The following is a 17,427-nucleotide window of genomic DNA, read 5'->3' on the forward strand; positions in this document are numbered from 1 at the left end:
CGATAGAAGCGCTAACCAAACTCCGAAAATTAGTTCGGTCTTTCACCCTTAGATCTAGCGGTAACAATGAAAACTATTATCACTACAAACTTGAACGTCTTGCCGATAGATGGCGCCATCGTAGATTCACCAAATTAGTTTCACCAAAGTAGCAAAATGGCAGCTCTTGCAAAAGCTGTACAAATTTCGAAAAGTGTAAATAATGTAACGAAACTGTTAACAAACTTGTCTTTGACTCCAAATGTTAAGTCCATCTTGAGCCCTATACGTAAACAATGGTTCGTTATTTATTTTCATTTCATTTAATTCTTACGATTTCAACATGCATAACGGCCACGCATTTCATACGATACTTATTTTATTTACCGATTAACATGCAAACTAAAGCGGTTCTACAAGATCTATAAACATTTATGTTACGTTATATTATGTTTAAAGTGATTCTCATTTTGTTAATATTGAATTATTTATAATTAGCACTAAATATTTGAGGTTATATTTCAGGATACCTAACTCTCAATATGCACTCATCCATACTACACTTAAACAAAATGACTTAATGGAATTCTTTGATGATAAGGACAATTGGGGAAAGAGTACAGTAAAGGTAGGACGGTCTTGGCGGAAAGACGAATTAAGGTTAAAAAGCAATGAAGATCTTCACAAGTTATGGTAAACATCATATTAGTATATTACACATGCAAATGTAATATATTATAATGGTAATTATTTGTAAAATATTTAGGTTTGTGCTACTGAAAGAATACAATATGCTTTTAACTATGGAACAAGCTTACAAGGAAAAATTTGAATACTTCCCTAATCCAGAAAGAATCGATAAAATCTTGAATAGCATGTCAAACTTGGAGTCTGTGGTTCGTGAAAGAAACCAGGCATATTACAAACTTGAAACTGGAACAACTGGAGAACGACCCGCACAACTGTCATACAATGCTCTTGGTATGATATGTTTCATATTTGGCATGTATGTCATGACAAACAAAAATTGCAATAAAAAAATGAAACTCTTGAATTTTGTTTCATAGGTTTACGTTACTTTTATCGAATGAGTCAGTATAGTGTACCAAAGTATATGAATACTAGATGGCACAAACGATACATGTTTGGTTACGGGGGATTTGCTGTTCAGAAATTTTTACGATTGTATAGAGAGAAACTGTATAATATAAAACGCAGACAACGAAAGTTTGTATCGCTATTATTTTATCAGAAAATATTTGTTAAATTTCTACTAATTTAGTCTGCCATATCAAAATATTATTTAAATCGTTTTAAATTTCAGCCGTGAGAGCAATCGCGTAGGTGTTCTAATGCGAATGTTCCCAAACCTTGATATTGAAGCTGCAAAGGAACAGTATCCAGGAGCAGATATAGAGAAATTAATGAAGACGAGAAAGGTGGATGGACATTTCCAACGCGAATAAATGCATTTTTTTCTGTAAATTATACCTTTAGAATCAAATGAAATCTTAACTTTAACGTAGGTATCTAGATTTAAGATAACTAAAAGTATTCTCCAAGAAAAACTGTCCAATTCCCACTTGTGGTATCACCACTTATTAACATTTGCATTGCTTAAACATTCTTCAATCGAGGAAAACTTTTAAAATGTTAGCAATTGGTCAGAGAAAACAATATGATTAATATTAACGCAAATGCATAAATGTTATAAAAAGGCATAAAATAGCTGTATATAATACATAAAATATTTTCGTGATTGTATAATAATTAATACGTAAAATGTGGTTAGTGCAGTAACGCATATATTATATTGGATAATGCGATAATTCGCTATCGATTAATTGCTGCTTATCCATTTATTTAGGACATCTACGAATGTAATGAATTTGCAAAACACACACTTGTTAATGAAATAAAATAAACAACGGGAAAGAATTTAACTCGTCTTTACTGGTATTCTGTTGACTAGTCATAATTTTATTTCTATTCATTTTTTTTTGTAACTTTGATGGTTATGTCCGACGGCATTGACATTGTGCAAAAATTCCGTAGTCATAATAATTAAGAATCATGCTTATACGAAGCATGTAAGAAGTGTAATACTTTGTCCTATTACACGCGCTGGAAACTAACACAGGGAACTGATTATATTTCCGATTTTGTTATCGTGTAATACAGAAATTCATTAATTTAACGCTTTATTGTTTAAATGCTTTATCACAATTATTTACGACTACATGAAATGATGCATATAGTATTACGATTTTATTCACAATTGATTTACAGACTGCATCCATTCATGTAGTTTCGGTAACGTAAAATATGACTTAATAAAAAGAAAACATACAGGATCGTTCATTCGAACAACAAATTAATTCGCACTTTAGAAGAAACTTCTTTGGCGCATAAAATGATTTGTTTCTTCTACATAAAAGGGTACCGTTGATATTTAAGGAAAACAATTTTTTGAATAACGCAACAAAACTATTCCATCCTAGTTTCTTTCGATATATTTATTTTGACGATGTTTAAGATTTCAACGCTACGTAAAGAAGGAAAGTATTGAATCGTCATTTGAAATATTGAATCATTAAGTAAAAGCACCTTCAGATCGATATGATATAATTATCTTTCATGATCAGTTATTATTATACCAATGCAACTGAAAACAAAGCAATATAGCTCTAAAACAGTTTACAATTTTGAAGCTATGAAATACGCATATTAAAAAGAGAAGGTATTAAAAATAAAATTAGAAAGCTGTGTTGTTATAATTACTGTCATTATCAATATTACTATTAGGAATGTGTAACTATAATGTCATACAATTACTTCAATGTATAATAGAGTATTCTTTATTATTGAAGCTGCTCTATGTCTTACTGCCACTTTATTAGCATTTGTTTTAAGAATGGTTCAATATCGATGGTGCATTTTCAAATGCGAATTAGTTCTTACAATAAATGTGAATATATAGACATCCATGTAACTGGTACAATGATCATATGCACTCATCGTTATATTACAATCTTGCATCATTATTAATGATAGAGATTATCGAGGTGGCTTATTTTATTAGAATGGTATTGCACCGTTTGGTTGAATTAGCACATCGATATTATGTATCGCTAAATACCTATACTTATATGACGCCATCACTTCACGCTGATGCGGAGAAACATAACGCATCCATTTCGAGCGAAGTTAAATGTGTTCATTACGTGGATGCTTAGCGAGTGACTTTAGCCGTTGTATTCAAGTCAATCGTATCGCTGTATATGTATATTTGCGAATTGAATTGTCGAATACTTACATTTTGTAAATTTCTCTTACCCGATACAATCATGCTCGCTATTGTCTATCGGCACATCTCAATATTTAGTCGATTTCCGAGGGTAGTAAATATCGCCATGCAAACTCTAGTTCTTTACTAGCATCCGAGCAACGTCGGTGAAGCCTATCTTCTGGCGGAAGCGTTACCATAGGAAATTCACCCTAAAAGTATACAATTTAATTAGAATTATCTGACAGCATATGCAGAATAATCTTTATTTTTAAAATATACGAGCATCTCACCAAACTTGCATCAGCCCATAGCGTTTCCAAAATCTCTCTGAAGGTGCACAGTTCTGTATAATTTGTGAAATATATGACCCAATCGCCACTGCTTTCGTGTACTTCTCGACACGCGAACTCCTTTGAATTAGCAAAAAAAAAAAATAACCGTTATGGAATCACGCAATACGCAACAAGCCTGTCAAAATACTTACCAGTATGCACCAAGATTGTTGAGTCAGAGGTACTCTAAAGGCCGTGAGGTCTTCTACAGAGGCACAGGAAAGCGTTTGTCCACGCTGCTTACCAGGGAATACTTCCTTCATGGCAACCAAGTGCTTGGTAGTCATGATAAGACTGCACGGTAAAGGTTCCCTATTCTCCGAAGCGTCGAACAATCCGGATGCACTTTGAACAAAACTTTGCAACCATTCTGAAGCTACATACTCGTCTGGAGCGGCGAATTGAAAGGCTTTGTTCGGCTTTAAAAGTATTTCGAACGTATGCGGACGATGGGAATTAGGGATTCTTCGACATCCTTGACAAAGACCACCCTTCAATGGAATCGCTCGTTTGGGAAGTCGTTGATTTGCATCCGTAAACATATAAACAACACCACCTTTCAGAACAAAATATCCCGCTTCCCATGGATTCGTAGGAGCATTAGGATGAAGCTGCTGATAAGTGTGTGGTCTATACATAAGGTCACCCTCCTTGGTCGGTCCACACGGTGTGCTAGGAGGTGACATGTGTTCATCTTCCATATATATAAGATTGTAATGTTCGATTCTTTCATCCTAAAATTTTAAGAAGTTATAGGTTAGTTTCGAGTTAACATTTGTATCAACGAATGATTCGGAGTCACTTTCGTGTTTACGTACAGGATGTACAGCCGTATCGCAAAGAATCGAGTGTCTTAAAATATGCATGTCCGCGTAGCTCAATTCTTTGACTGCTGGAAGCTTTGGTTTTGTTGGAGATCGTCTCATTGCCATTTCTAGATGACCAATTAATTCTGAAGTAGTTTGGGAACTTCCCGTAGAAAATAAATATTGCATCTCGTAATCCGCGTTCGATAATAATATTGTTTGTGCATTTGGTCCAATCTGAAAAGTAATTTTTATGTCTAAAACTGTTAAATATAGATTTGACAAAGAACATCTTTGTTTGATCGAAACGTACCATAATAACATCTAACTCGTTATAAGGAATAACGAATTGATTGCTATAAGTGTGGTCCAGTTTCGAGCCTGTCAAGTATAGCGTCTTGTCTGTTAATAAGGCTATCATTGGTTTACTTTCTCCATTTGTCATGTACGAACTCCTAACTTTGTATACCTTGTATAATTCTTCCGTTTTGTCTCTGTATATGTGTTTTTTAAACAGTTCTCGTAACTTTAAACTAACTTTCTCACCGCTGAATTCTTGTTTTTCCGCTTCAACGTTCTCTTGTATCTCTCGATCAAGATTGTCGTTAAAATCTTTAAACGAATCATAGCTTGTTTTCACTCCCTTGATGTACAACGGATTCGATTTTTGTGACTTTTTGCTCCTTTTAATTTCGAATTTTCGCTCCGTGATAGACTTCAAGAATCTACTCAATAACGATGTCTTAGATGGTGCCTGTCTTAAAGGCGGCGGTGCCAATAATTTGTTGCTATTTTCCCCGGTCAATATCGACGTCATATTACGTTTTCTCGACGGTGAAGCTAGATGCCTACTATTTCTACGTTCATCCAAGTCCGATGTGGTAGTACTATCTACATCGGACCAATCATTGGAACTAGAGTATTTTCTGGAATTGGATGGACAAGGCATATCGACTTTCGCCGGAGGATCTTCCACGATATTTCCGTAGGCTTTTTCAACAATATACGCCTCTTGCGCCTCGTTCTCTTCCAATTCAATTTCCATTTTAGGTCTTAACGATTTACCAGGATCCTCTTGACCTTCTGGCACACCGCGTTCCGAAATCGACAATCCACAAGCACATTTACAGTTGCTCTGACACAGTGACTGTTCACACGTTTTTATACAAGTTTTTTTCTCGTTGTCACTGTCGAAGATACTTGATGACGAGGAGTACGAATAATAATCCGAGTGTGCGTTCCTAGTGTTTACATTTTTTTGAACGTAAGGGGAATCTCCGTGGGCACACCAACTGTATCTTCCTTTCTGAACATCTTTCTTTTGAACCGAGTTAAGTGTTAAGAAACTCATAGAGAAATCAGCGTAGTTCTCATCGTCATCCAATTTCATAGTTTTCAAAATATCTTCGTGAAAACTGACGCGCTTTTTACTTTCCCCGCGTTTCTTTTTACGTTGTCTACGTTGCACCAGAGCTTCCGAGTTGGAAGATGACAAAATACTAGAGTCCGTCACGTTGATGGTATTCAAAATACCGTAAGGTGCTTCCATGTTTTCGCAATCCGAAATAGTCATGCTGAGTTCCAGGAGATTCGTGTCATTATTAATTACGTAGGAATTACGGGGATCAACGTTTCTCTTAAAACTATAACTACCGTCGCTGTAATAGCTGCTTCTTTTCTTTAATTCTTTGACGCCGTTGTCAAGCTTGCTATTTATTTTGTCTAACTTGGACTCGTCCAGGCTTTTACTATAAAAATCGAAATCCTTTAAAGTATCCAGACTGGAACAATTAAGCTCATTGTCATCGAGTTTCCTTGTTAAGTTTTGATTCTCTATGTCGCTTTTCGTCACAGATGTATTTTGAAATTTCGTGACCATTCCAGGTGATGGCGTAGGTGTCTTTCCATCTTCGCTAGAATCGCTGGAACTTAAGTTTTTATTGTCCTCCATGCGATTGTTTATCATCGTCTTGTATCTATTATTACGATACTTTGGAATTTCTTCGAGATTAAAGTCTTCCTAAAGAATACAAATAATCCCGTAATTTATACAAAATGTTAGTTACTCTTCAAGTATGGATTTCTTTAAAACGAAATATACCTCTTTATAACTACTGGCGTCAGTCTCATTTGCAAGATCCATATCGCTGTCAAATGCAACACCACTGTCACCAGGAGAAGCTAAACTCGAAGAAACACTAGACGATCTAAGATGTAACGATAATATGGTTCCGGAAGGATTTACGCTCATAGGCCTTTGAGGCATATAATTGCAGGTATCCAGATATGTCACGTCCTAGGTAGCAAAAAAATTTACTATATTTTGTATCTTTCGTTATTTTATCGTGAACCAAAAATTATAATTGCCCGATACACGTATAAGTACAAATTGTTCTCAAAGGATTTTCCATGAACAAACAAAGAAGGTGATATAACATGAATGAAAAATAGGTGTCCATTAAAGATAACTTATTGCCCCTTAAATTCATGAAAACAGATTCAGCTTGGTATGCAACTCTTGCTAAGTGACAGACATTATTTATTATCGAGATAATTGTAACCAGGGGGTGATACTGATATCAACACGAGGGAAGTCAAGTAAAAAACTGCAAAACACGTTACTGTAAAATGCCGACGACCACACGTCGATATCGTCACTGGCGTTTATTGTGACTCTATAAAACGCAAAAGTATAAGAATAGATGCTTGTTGCATACGATAGCAGATATCTGTGCATTCTAAAGAGACTTTGTGAAATAAATCTTGTCAAAAAACACCAATTAAAGTTTAAGATACATATAAAATATAAAAATCGAAAGAAGAGTACAGGATATAGCATGTATTCTTCGTTCTATATAGGACGTAAATGTATATACAGACTACATTTTATAACACACCAGAAACATGATTGTATTAAAATTTATCAAGTACAGTATATCAGAAAGAACCTTTTAAACTTTTATAGTATAATAATAGTTCAACATACCAGTTCCAATGTGAAGGATACATTTTCTAGACCCGCGAGGAGATTAACTAGTTGATTGGTCTTATCAGCGTCTCGAACAAGGGCATGGGGAAAGTACTGCTTTTTTAATGTCTTTGTGTCCCGTAACAAACAGGCTAAGTAACTTTCAAAGCTGCCTTCGCTGAGGGTATGGTAAAGCCATGCTCGACCTATAAAATACATAATGTTACGTAACAGAATTCTCTTGTTAGAATTACACAATTTTTATATTCATTTTCAAATTAGATGTAAAATATAGGCATACCTTTTCCGATGGAAGTTAGGACACTTTGAAGAGCATGAATTACAACAACGGTATCTTGGTGACTAAGTTCACGAGCAGTACCCCAATACCCGTGTCGTTCTACGCGTAGTCCATGGCGTAATGCTCGATCTAACCAATAGACCAACCAAGAATCTCCATCTAAGGCTACCGTACCGTACAGGCTCTGAGCATAAACCTATATAAAACAGATAAGATTATTTCGTTTAGCCGATAATCAAATGTTAATAATAAAAATCATTTTAATAATAAATGGTTAATTGTAACTGTAAATCTGGAGTTTAAGCAAAACTTATATAAACTCCTTAGAAGATAGATACATTATCGAAACACAAAATAAACAAAATACTTACGCATAACTATTCCATGACATACTACTGTCGTTGTAAAGATTTCGCAAGGTGATAAAAAACCACAACAATGATCGTACACAGTACGGGCATCAACGCGACGAAAATCAGAATTGAAACAAGAAAAGTAATTTACAAAGAAAAGAAGAACGCGGATTCATCGATCCGCGGGGATCCAAAAGAGCAGCGAACGAAATGTCACGGTTAACTGACAGGTGCATGAATAAACAGCAAAAAAAAAGGCACGTCGTCACAAGTCACAAGTCACGTTATAGATTGTGATGCGAAGGGAATCGCGCACGAAAAATGAAAAATATTGATGACGTAGAGCACATGTATATACCTCGAGTTCAGAAAGAACAGGAGACAATAAAATGCTTCGAAGCATGTTAAACGGCTGACGCGCTAAAGCGCGCGTGTGCGTGCAGTTTCGATTTAACGTACTTACATACTCCGTATGGTTAAGTCGTTCGAGAGACCAGATTGTATTTAGAGAACAAGTTTAGGAAAGAAAAGAGAACGAATTCTGTCGAAATTAGAGGACGATTAAGGTTTGCATCGCGATCCATGTAGATTTAAATCCGCGTTACGAAGGTGCATACAAACTTATCTACATACGTATACATATAAATGACGTATGGCCTTGATACGTCATCCCTATGCTGGAGCAGACACTCACCAATTTGACAGCTTTCGTTAGTTCCTGAAGTATTCTCCCCTTGGACAGTACCTTGTCGGTACAAAGGTCCATATCTTCCTGACTTGGCATTTCAATCTAATTTTACATGATTTTTATTGCGTGATAATACGAATTTTCAGAGAAAAGTCGTGTAAAGCGTAGGGATAGGGAAGACCAAACGCGGCTCCGTCGCGACGTTGGTAGAGTTGCACTGAACTGACACAGTCGCCGGGTGGACTCATTGATTTTAGCTACGCGCAGGCCGAGCGCCAATATCAAATGCCCCTTTTTAATCGTCACTCCCTTTTGTTTTTCTTTATTATTCGTTACGACTGTATTACGAATTATGAGCTTGTTGGCCTCTGGTTAACTCACAGATTACAATCCTCACGGAGTCAATTCGCGAACAGAATTGGGCATAATTCTTTCGGATAAAATGCTTATATCGTTTATTACGATACTTTTTAAATTGAATTTTATTTTATCGATACAACAGAAACAAATTACACAACGTAGAAAAAATATCATTTCGTAACGAAATCTCTTATATGTATAGTGTAGTATCAAATACGATGTTATCGACCAAACCAGCGAAAAAAATATGAGATATGGGTCGGTAAGTCGCGAGTAGCTTGGTGCTAATTGATATCAATTTTCGTGTACACGTTGCGTTGATTTCGAATTTCAAACGATATTCGAGAGCTTTTTAAATTTGTTAAGTTGTTGTTTAGTTTGAATCGATTAATTTTTTCGATTGTAACTTACCTACCGTACTAACGGCGCTGTTTACTCAAATGGTAGATAAAGCGTTGATTTATCGTGAAAACGAGTAAAGAATTCTTCTTCGACGCGATAAACAATACGATTTTAATGGATCAGTGTAATCTGTCATGGAAAGGTCAAAGGTATACGCATAGCTATCGTTTTCGTATTACGATATGAAGTAACTTGAACATTTTTAAACGTGTTATATATTTTCCAGTGCCTTTCCGATGCCAATTAATATTATTTGTATATTTGGTATCGAAATTTTATCTGAATCCAAGCAACGCGACGATAGCGTATGTCGCAAGTGATTTAAAATAAAAGATTATTATATTTCAGCAAGAAAATACATTTTTTTAACCTACGGTGGGTAACGCGTTCGCGAGCAGATATTGTTACCGATATCTGCGGTCTATGTCAAAGACACGTTCTTTACACAATCATTGTATTACAAAAATGAAGTTCGTTTTGTTAATTAATTACGTTTTCCTGAAGTATTCGACAACAGGACTCCACGGATAAATGGCAAAACGAATTTGTGAACTTAAAAAGTATCTACGTCGATACGAGTGTCGATAAGAGAAAAATTTCATCGATAAAAACTATTCTAGGTAAGAATAAGTTTTGACGAATTTCGATGCATAGGCGATGTGCTATCTTGCTGTTAATCATTCGAGGTCCTATCCGTTAGACTTGGAAAGACACCGGATCAGATAAGAGGGTGATACAATTATGTTTGAATTGTGATTGGCCGCGGCCGAATAGGTAATTTTCCGTTTGTAGCGAACAATAATTTGTCAGTCGTATTTTAGCAAGAGAAGACGAGGGATGACTGCATATAAGACAGGTGAAAAAGCATCGTGTGTACTATTTAAACGTTATATGCATTCGTAAGCGGAGCAGTTGTTTCGGCAATCCGTGATATCTTTTGCATCAGAAAATAATCGAAACGACCACGACTTTCGTCCAACTATGTAAATCGCGCAAGTGTTTACGCCACATTCGAGTTTTATGAATTTATATTCATTAAAAGTATAAAAAACAGTGTAGGATAATTGATATACCCAACACACAATAACGAAGGTAACCGTTTGTATGTACATAGTGTATCATCTCTTAATTATTGTGTATATTTTCACGTATAATTACATATTTTTACCATACCTTTTAAATATTATTTCGTTAATATTTTATCAATTACAAACGCCTGCGACGTTTGTTGGTAAATTGTATAGGCGCCACTAATTATCTGTGTTTGATCTACAAATCACGCGACGATGCACGTTTCAGCAGTGCAATCCTAATGTATACAAAGTTTGCAGGTTCTCCGTCGAATTCTATTCTTACCTGGTCGTTTATCATCGTGATCATCGTCTGATCGTGTTGTGGCTGATTGTGAACTTTGTCGCGAAAGATAGAAAGAGAAATGAGCAAAATGACCGCGGGAGTGAAAACGATGGAATTTTTCAAATTAAGTCGACGAATTCGACGACGGCTGGAGAGTCGGAATGGTGAGTAACCTAAATACAAATATTGTCTCGATTCGAACCGAATCGCGATGTTATCAAACAATTGTCGATAACAGCCTAAAACGTAATTCTACTTAATCAACTGTTAAGATCTGTCGCGCGTGGTACTATTTACGTCGCGTCATATACCCACATACATACATATACACGCAGACGTAACGTGCAACACCAACACTAGGCTAAAACCTGGATCGACAGCAATATTTTCGTTTCCGCAAACGTTCGATCTAGCCTTTAACGGATCTAATTAAGATTTTCAATACAATGTTTCTTTTCAATGTGTATTCTAACCTAATCGATCGTGTGATCGTACGCACACTTACACATTATAGCGTTATAGCGTTATAGGACGCGTTATAGTACAGACTTGGATTGCTTCTATCTTGATAAGTTTCAGATTGCGGCATGGTTAAGGACTTGTCGATTTCTCCTCGCACGAGGGATTCACATGTTTTGGTTTGACTCATCTTGTCGAAATATTCCGTCTCTCGTAGATTACCAATCGGTTATCTCGTTCGTTCTGTCTTGTAGTTCCAGGTTGCTACCCCCGTATTATATGATTACTACTATTATTGATAATATCTTGTTACAACTTGCTTCATGTCATGTGTCATGTGCCGAGTTTTTTAAAACGTCTAGTTCGATAATACAAGGTCTCACTATGGAGTCTGGACCGTGATAATCAGCGTGTAGTTCCGTGCAAAATTCTCCAGCGTAAATACATATAGGTCTTCGTTTCGGCACGTTTCATTATTTCTTTTCTTTTTCTATACTTTAATGTTTGTTGGCAATTCTTAACGGACCGAGTATATCTGTTTACTGTAGGTACGTAAATGTTATGTGTACTAATATCGTATCGTGTAACAAGCAATTGCATCGTTTACAACGAGAGATCCGATACTTGAAGAGGTCTGAAACATTCTCTGAATTAAGTAATCGTTAAAAATATGACCGCCTTAAATTTAATCGATTTTTTCCCCTCCGGCTCGTAAATCACAATCGGTTTATCTTTGCATTCGTTCAATTTGAAAATATTTAATTTGCAATCGTGTAATGCCCTCCTGGCTTACCAAAGTCCCCTGTGAACAATTTCATTCTCGACCATTCGATAATTTCCTCCTGTCGCAAACTACGTTCGGTTCTACGTTCGTTTAAATTACGGTCCTCCCGTATTTCTTCCGTAAACTGACTGAAACGTTCAATAATTCACCAGCGTGAGCGAAGCCGTAAAATCATGGACACGATTTATTACGAGCATTATTTGTCGCATATATGCGTAATGAACGCAGATACGCGAGGACCTTATCTCGCGGACAGTTACATAAAAAAAAAAAAAAAAAAAAAAAAAAGAACAGAAAAGAGAAACTACTGAAATATAATCTGACCCGAGGAACGTGAAGCGAGGACCGAGACCCCGGAGCACCGATTTCTTTGTAAATATCGCGATCGAACAGTGTTCCTCTTTACTCTGTGCCGATTAGAAACTTATAGACTTCAGATTAGAAACATCAGTTCTTAGCATTGGTGTTTTCATGCTTGCCGCGTTTCCCTCGGTATCGCAATCTTAATAGTTACTGGATACGTTTATTGGTAAACTTGCGGGAACGAGCTTTAACAACAAGTCGTAAAAACTCTTTGCTGCGAAAACAGTTAACAGCGATTAATTTGCTGTACGAAAAGTGTACGTGTCCGAAGAAGTGAAATTCTGCACGATGGAATTGCAGAAATGTTCGTGTTTCGGTCGGTATTATAAACATATATTTGTTCTTTGTTTTTTTTTTTTTTTTACACAGTGAGCGATCAACTCCTTGGTGACGGCGAGGATAAGAGAAAAAGGGTCTCGTTCGATATCGACACGAAAATGCTGAAAATTGGATTCATCGGAGGCGGAAGAATGGCCCACTCTCTGGCCAAGGGTTTCATTCGCGCCGGTAAAACTAACATCCGACACGCACGTGTTTACGATAGCGTTATCATCGCATTTAAACTGTTAATATCTGAGTGAGAAGTGAATGGCACTCGAGTTTGAGTTTAATTACGTTTTCATGAATCATTTTTTTCATCGAATCGAATTACAATTTCTAACAGCAACGTATCTTTTGCAGGCTTAAGCAAGGGTGAAATGATGTTGGCGAGCTGTCTTCAAAACGACGTGAGCAGCATAGACTCGTTCAAGGTGGGTTGATATCTTAATCCTGAAAATAATAAATTTCTATCTTCTAGAGACTTATTGATTATTTGTCATCGATGCACTTCCGATACACAGATAAAAATTACAAAGTGTAATTAAACGATTACCGTCGTTATCGATTTCTCCATTTGTCTCGAAAACACATCGAAACGACAAATTCTTCATTTCATGTTTGATCGCTAAACATACGTACCGAAATATACATACCGATATACATATACCGATCTCGAGTCGATCGGCTATTACATATAACAATATCCGAAAAATCGTTAACACGTACGATCAGCAATTATCGGTGTTTCGATGACAGCTTCGGTCAGTGATTTCACGATATTTTATCTTAATGTAGAGTCGATTCTTAAATTTAAAGATTACTCGATAACGCACGAATCTTAGAATTGGAAATTATGAAGTGAAAAATGCTCGATGATCGAATCAACTGTTGTTTCTCGGTCATTATCGTACTTAGGAAAATTACCAATACCATACCGCGCGTTATCTCGTACGATAAGTCCATTAATTTCATTGAATGTCTGGAATTAAGTTTATTTGAAATTTGTTAAGTGTATCGATATATGTATATTAATATCGAGCACATTGTCGTTGATCGATAAATTTAGACCGAGTTATTTTAGGAAATAGGATCGAAAACCGTATTTTCCAACGGGCCTGTGGTCGAATATGGCGACGTTCTTATTCTGTCTGTGAAACCGCAAGTGGTTCCACAAGTTCTTCCGGATTTAAAAAATTACAATAAACTTTTGCTGTCTATCGCTATGGGCGTTCCGTTGGCATCGTTAGAAAAGGTAAGTACACAAAATGTTAATTTATATTTAAACGGTACTAATTTTCAAAAACATTTCGTATTAATTTCAGGCTCTACCAGATGGAACACCGGTGATAAGAGTGATGCCTAATACACCAGCCCTCGTTGGATGCGGTGCATCGGTGTTTGCTCGTGGAAAATACGCCGGTGACAAAGAAGCCGAAATAGCGGAGAAGTTGTTTTCCGCCGTTGGTATCTGCGAAGAGATACCCGAATACTTAATCGATCCCGTTACTGCTCTGGCTAGCTCTGGTCCTGCATACGTAAGTAATATTATTATAAATGCCGGCACCTAGAAAAATGAAAAAGAAATGCAAAAAAGCATAACTCTTCGCACAGGTATACATGATGATAGAGGCTATGGCTGATGGAGGCGTAAAAATGGGACTCACGAGATCGACCGCTTTAAAGTTAGCAGCGCAAACTGTTCTTGGCGCTGGTACCATGGTCAAAGAAACGAATATCCATCCAGGACAACTGAAGGACGATGTGGCGTCGCCAGCAGGTTCGACGATATTGCACTTGGAATTATATAATACGTTTGTTGACGCTTCACGTATTATGTTATTTAGCATTTCTTTTTTTTCTTAGGGTGTACCATAGCAGGAATTCATTATCTGGAACAGCAAGGTTTGAGATCAGCTGTAATCGGTGCGGTTGAAGCTGCTACGAAGCGATGCAAGGAAGTTAACGCGCTCTCGGACGTAAGTTAAAATTGAACGAAAATGCGATGACGCAGCAGGAACAAAGGGAATAGAAAAGTAGTCTTGAAAATTATAGAAAGGAAATTAAATTATAGTCATAACGTGCTTTAACTTGCTACATTTTTTCGTACAATATTGTATTTTTCATTTATGCATTGTATATGAAATGTGTGATTTAATCTTTTTAGAAATATTTTATGTATTTTGTAAATAAGTTCTTTAATACGTTAAACGTTACAATTGCAATTTATTGTCCGTTTAAGGCGTAGCGATTAAAAATATAGATCTGTTATTTCTTGACAATAATGCATTTTACAACGAATTACATTTTACAACATATAAAAATGTGTAAATATTTTTTGTTTTGTAATAACATTTATATACATACGTTTTCGCTTATAATTAAGCAGTATAGTAACTATATCTGAACTCTGTACAGTGTAAACTTTATAATAATAATCTTTAAATAGATTACACGACATACAGTATAAAATACAGCCTTACGTACTGAAATACATACAAAATTATGTATCATTTTATATTTATGTTTTACAACAAATTTTATAGTCGACACTTGTGCGTCACATATAAATATTATCGTGAAATAAAGATGTTCGATGATATTCGATAAATACTGTTTTTAAATTTGAACTGGTCGCGGTGTTTCCTCTCGACTGGTCTCCACTCTCTTAAATTGTCGAATTAATCAATTGCGCGTTCTCCTTAGGTTTTGTTTGTTTGAAAGCAAGATTAAACTCTGTCTTAAACATTTCCCTATAATAACTCTCTTTAACTATATCGCTTTCTGGAATGCCTTCGTCTTTACATTTTGATACATAGAGTTTGTGCATCGCAACTATACTTAACGCGGAGTCCAAATATCTCTTTTCCATGCGATCCTTTGAATTTGTTGATTTCTCTGTTGGAAACGAATTGATATGTTCGCGTACTCTATCTTTAACAGTTTCACTCTTTTTCGTTTTTGGTGTATGTCTTCCTCTTTGGTCTGGTCCTATGACTCCGCTAGGGGATGTTCTTTTTTTGTCCATTACATGGCGTACAAATTTTTCAGAAACTGCAAATGTGCTGAGGAACATGCACTTGCATACCGTAATAAATTCTCCTTTCGATAAAAGCGAGTAGGTGAACGTGATTTGTCGACGATGTTCTGATTTAACATTTCCACGACACCGAGTACGTTGTTTCGGGGATTCCTTTACGGAGAGCGCAACGTACTGTTTCCGTTGCTCCCAACTGCACGTTTTCCAAAAAATATTATGAAGTTCTTCCCGTGCTGATTCATCTATTTTCTCGATACAACGCATACGACATTTACACGGAGGTCCCATGGCTTTAGCTGGTACTAATCTTCCTAAAAATTTCTAAATTTTTTAAATAATTTTTTTAATAATTTAAATAAATTTTTAATCATTTTTTACAATTACCTCCTACACCAATGTATTCTTCGCCTCTTAGTCTAGCATTTTTCTTTACATTTACCTTCCATAACTCTGGATGTTTGGTACGTTTTAAAGGTTCCCTATGCTGCCTTATAGTTTTTGGCTTTTTTGGTTGCTTAGGTATTATAGACTTTGTTCCATGCGATCCTGCTTGTTCTAATCTATTTGGCTGAGTATTTGTAGAATAATCTGAAAAAATATAATTATTCATAAATTCAGAAAATTGTACTATTTCGATTACAAAGTTCTTACTACTCTAAGTTCATACTTGTTAATGGATAGTTTGACGAGGGAACTGGTTCTTGTTGACATTCAGGTTGTATATTCATATTTTGATTGGATACATCTTTCCACCATTGAACATTTGTTGATACATCGATGAAGGTACTTATAGAAACTATAGTAATAGTTAAGCAAATCATTGACAAAAACTAGTACAACTGTTAGTTGAACTTTATGTACTGTTTACTCCTATTATACTTGCCTATATTATCCTGAAATTTGTAGTAGGATGGCTCAAAGGAAAACGTCTGTCCTTGATTCCCATTTATCGATCGTTCGTCGAGCCAAGATCCTGATTCCTTTACTGTCAGTTGCCTATCCAAACGAGCCGAATTTACGACCGTCACATTTGATTCGGTTGTGTCATTCATTATCGTTACATTATTTGAGTTTAAAGAGCGTGATAAATGACAAAAGTATTTATTTCAAATATACATTTGGAGCCATGCATTTTACCATTACATTACAATAGCTACATACATTCATATGTTCGTGGACAATATAGATAACATATTTATGTACGGGACGCAGATGCGTAGCGTAGATCAGTGGAAAAATTAAAGGAACATTTTTGCAAAGATTTGCATTAAACTTAAATAATTATGAATATTTTTCGACGATTATACACAATTGTCCTAGAAATTACATAACCTAAAAATGTCAGTAAAATGTTTCACACAATTTTACACGTGGGTTGAACCAGGTTCAACTGGGTTCAACCAGGTTCAACCAGGTTCAACCAGGTTCAACCAGTTCAACTACTACCAGATCGCACCATGTCGATTCGATCAAGCAAGTTTTGCAATCTTTTGAATGAGGGCGTTGCTAAAACAGAGACTGTATTTCGATCACAGTAGCGTCTCTCTATCTTCTTGTATCGCTAATTGATGCCTTCCCAAGTCCCCGAGCAAAAAGTAATTTAAAAAACCCGCTACTGTATATACATAT

At 36.0% G+C, this 17,427-nt stretch overlaps 4 protein-coding genes across 11 annotated transcripts in view; 2 read left to right on the forward strand and 2 right to left on the reverse strand.

Moving 5' to 3' along the window:
• The window catches only part of LOC128888997 (39S ribosomal protein L47, mitochondrial), a 30,970-nt gene extending 29,053 nt beyond the window's left edge, over positions 1–1,917 (forward strand). The window contains exons 2-6 of one of the 2 annotated variants that reach the window (XM_054146257.1): positions 125–278; positions 505–672; positions 746–960; positions 1,047–1,206; positions 1,304–1,917. In XM_054146257.1, the coding sequence (XP_054002232.1) occupies positions 157–278; positions 505–672; positions 746–960; positions 1,047–1,206; positions 1,304–1,445 (807 nt within the window). In that variant the 5' untranslated portion in view covers positions 125–156 and the 3' untranslated portion in view covers positions 1,446–1,917. The remainder of the gene's footprint in view (positions 1–124; positions 279–504; positions 673–745; positions 961–1,046; positions 1,207–1,303) is intronic. The other variant, XM_054146258.1, reaches the window with a different exon arrangement.
• Positions 1,918–1,938: 21 nt separating this feature from the next.
• On the reverse strand, positions 1,939–8,952 carry LOC128888969 (pleckstrin homology domain-containing family M member 2). The gene is made up of 9 exons (XM_054146207.1): positions 8,723–8,952; positions 7,676–7,871; positions 7,393–7,580; positions 6,508–6,702; positions 4,720–6,426; positions 4,419–4,643; positions 3,753–4,334; positions 3,559–3,678; positions 1,939–3,477 (listed from the first exon to the last, which is right to left on the reverse strand). Exons 1-9 carry the CDS (start codon positions 8,810–8,812, stop codon positions 3,361–3,363), a joined length of 3,420 nt encoding a protein of 1,139 aa, XP_054002182.1. The 5' UTR covers positions 8,813–8,952; the 3' UTR covers positions 1,939–3,360.
• A 1,337-nt stretch (positions 8,953–10,289) lies between these two features.
• Positions 10,290–15,360, forward strand: LOC128888995 (pyrroline-5-carboxylate reductase 2-like). 5 transcript variants are annotated; one of them, XM_054146252.1, is made up of 8 exons: positions 10,290–10,570; positions 10,803–10,998; positions 12,810–12,947; positions 13,122–13,192; positions 13,843–14,013; positions 14,084–14,296; positions 14,373–14,538; positions 14,625–15,360. In XM_054146252.1, the coding sequence occupies exons 2-8, from the start codon at positions 10,914–10,916 to the stop codon at positions 14,744–14,746; spliced, it is 966 nt and encodes a 321-aa protein (XP_054002227.1). In that variant the 5' UTR covers positions 10,290–10,570; positions 10,803–10,913; the 3' UTR covers positions 14,747–15,360. The 5 variants fall into 5 exon arrangements, with proteins under 5 accessions (XP_054002227.1, XP_054002226.1, XP_054002228.1 ...); XM_054146251.1 differs by having other exon boundaries at positions 10,810–10,998; XM_054146253.1 differs by having other exon boundaries at positions 10,318–10,334; positions 10,810–10,998.
• Positions 15,174–17,353, reverse strand: LOC128888992 (uncharacterized). Of its 3 annotated transcripts, none has more exons than XM_054146247.1 (4): positions 16,682–17,353; positions 16,466–16,594; positions 16,238–16,386; positions 15,174–16,119 (listed from the first exon to the last, which is right to left on the reverse strand). In XM_054146247.1, exons 1-4 carry the CDS (start codon positions 16,848–16,850, stop codon positions 15,427–15,429), a joined length of 1,140 nt encoding a protein of 379 aa, XP_054002222.1. In that variant the 5' UTR covers positions 16,851–17,353; the 3' UTR covers positions 15,174–15,426. The 3 variants fall into 3 exon arrangements, with proteins under 3 accessions (XP_054002222.1, XP_054002221.1, XP_054002224.1); XM_054146246.1 differs by having other exon boundaries at positions 15,174–16,109; positions 16,183–16,386; XM_054146249.1 differs by having other exon boundaries at positions 15,979–16,119; positions 16,183–16,386.
• Positions 17,354–17,427: the final 74 nt, after the last annotated feature.

The sequence above is a fragment of the Hylaeus anthracinus genome, unplaced genomic scaffold (genome assembly GCF_026225885.1).
Source record: "Hylaeus anthracinus isolate JK02 unplaced genomic scaffold, UHH_iyHylAnth1.0_haploid 11994, whole genome shotgun sequence".
Taxonomy (NCBI): domain Eukaryota; kingdom Metazoa; phylum Arthropoda; class Insecta; order Hymenoptera; family Colletidae; genus Hylaeus; species Hylaeus anthracinus.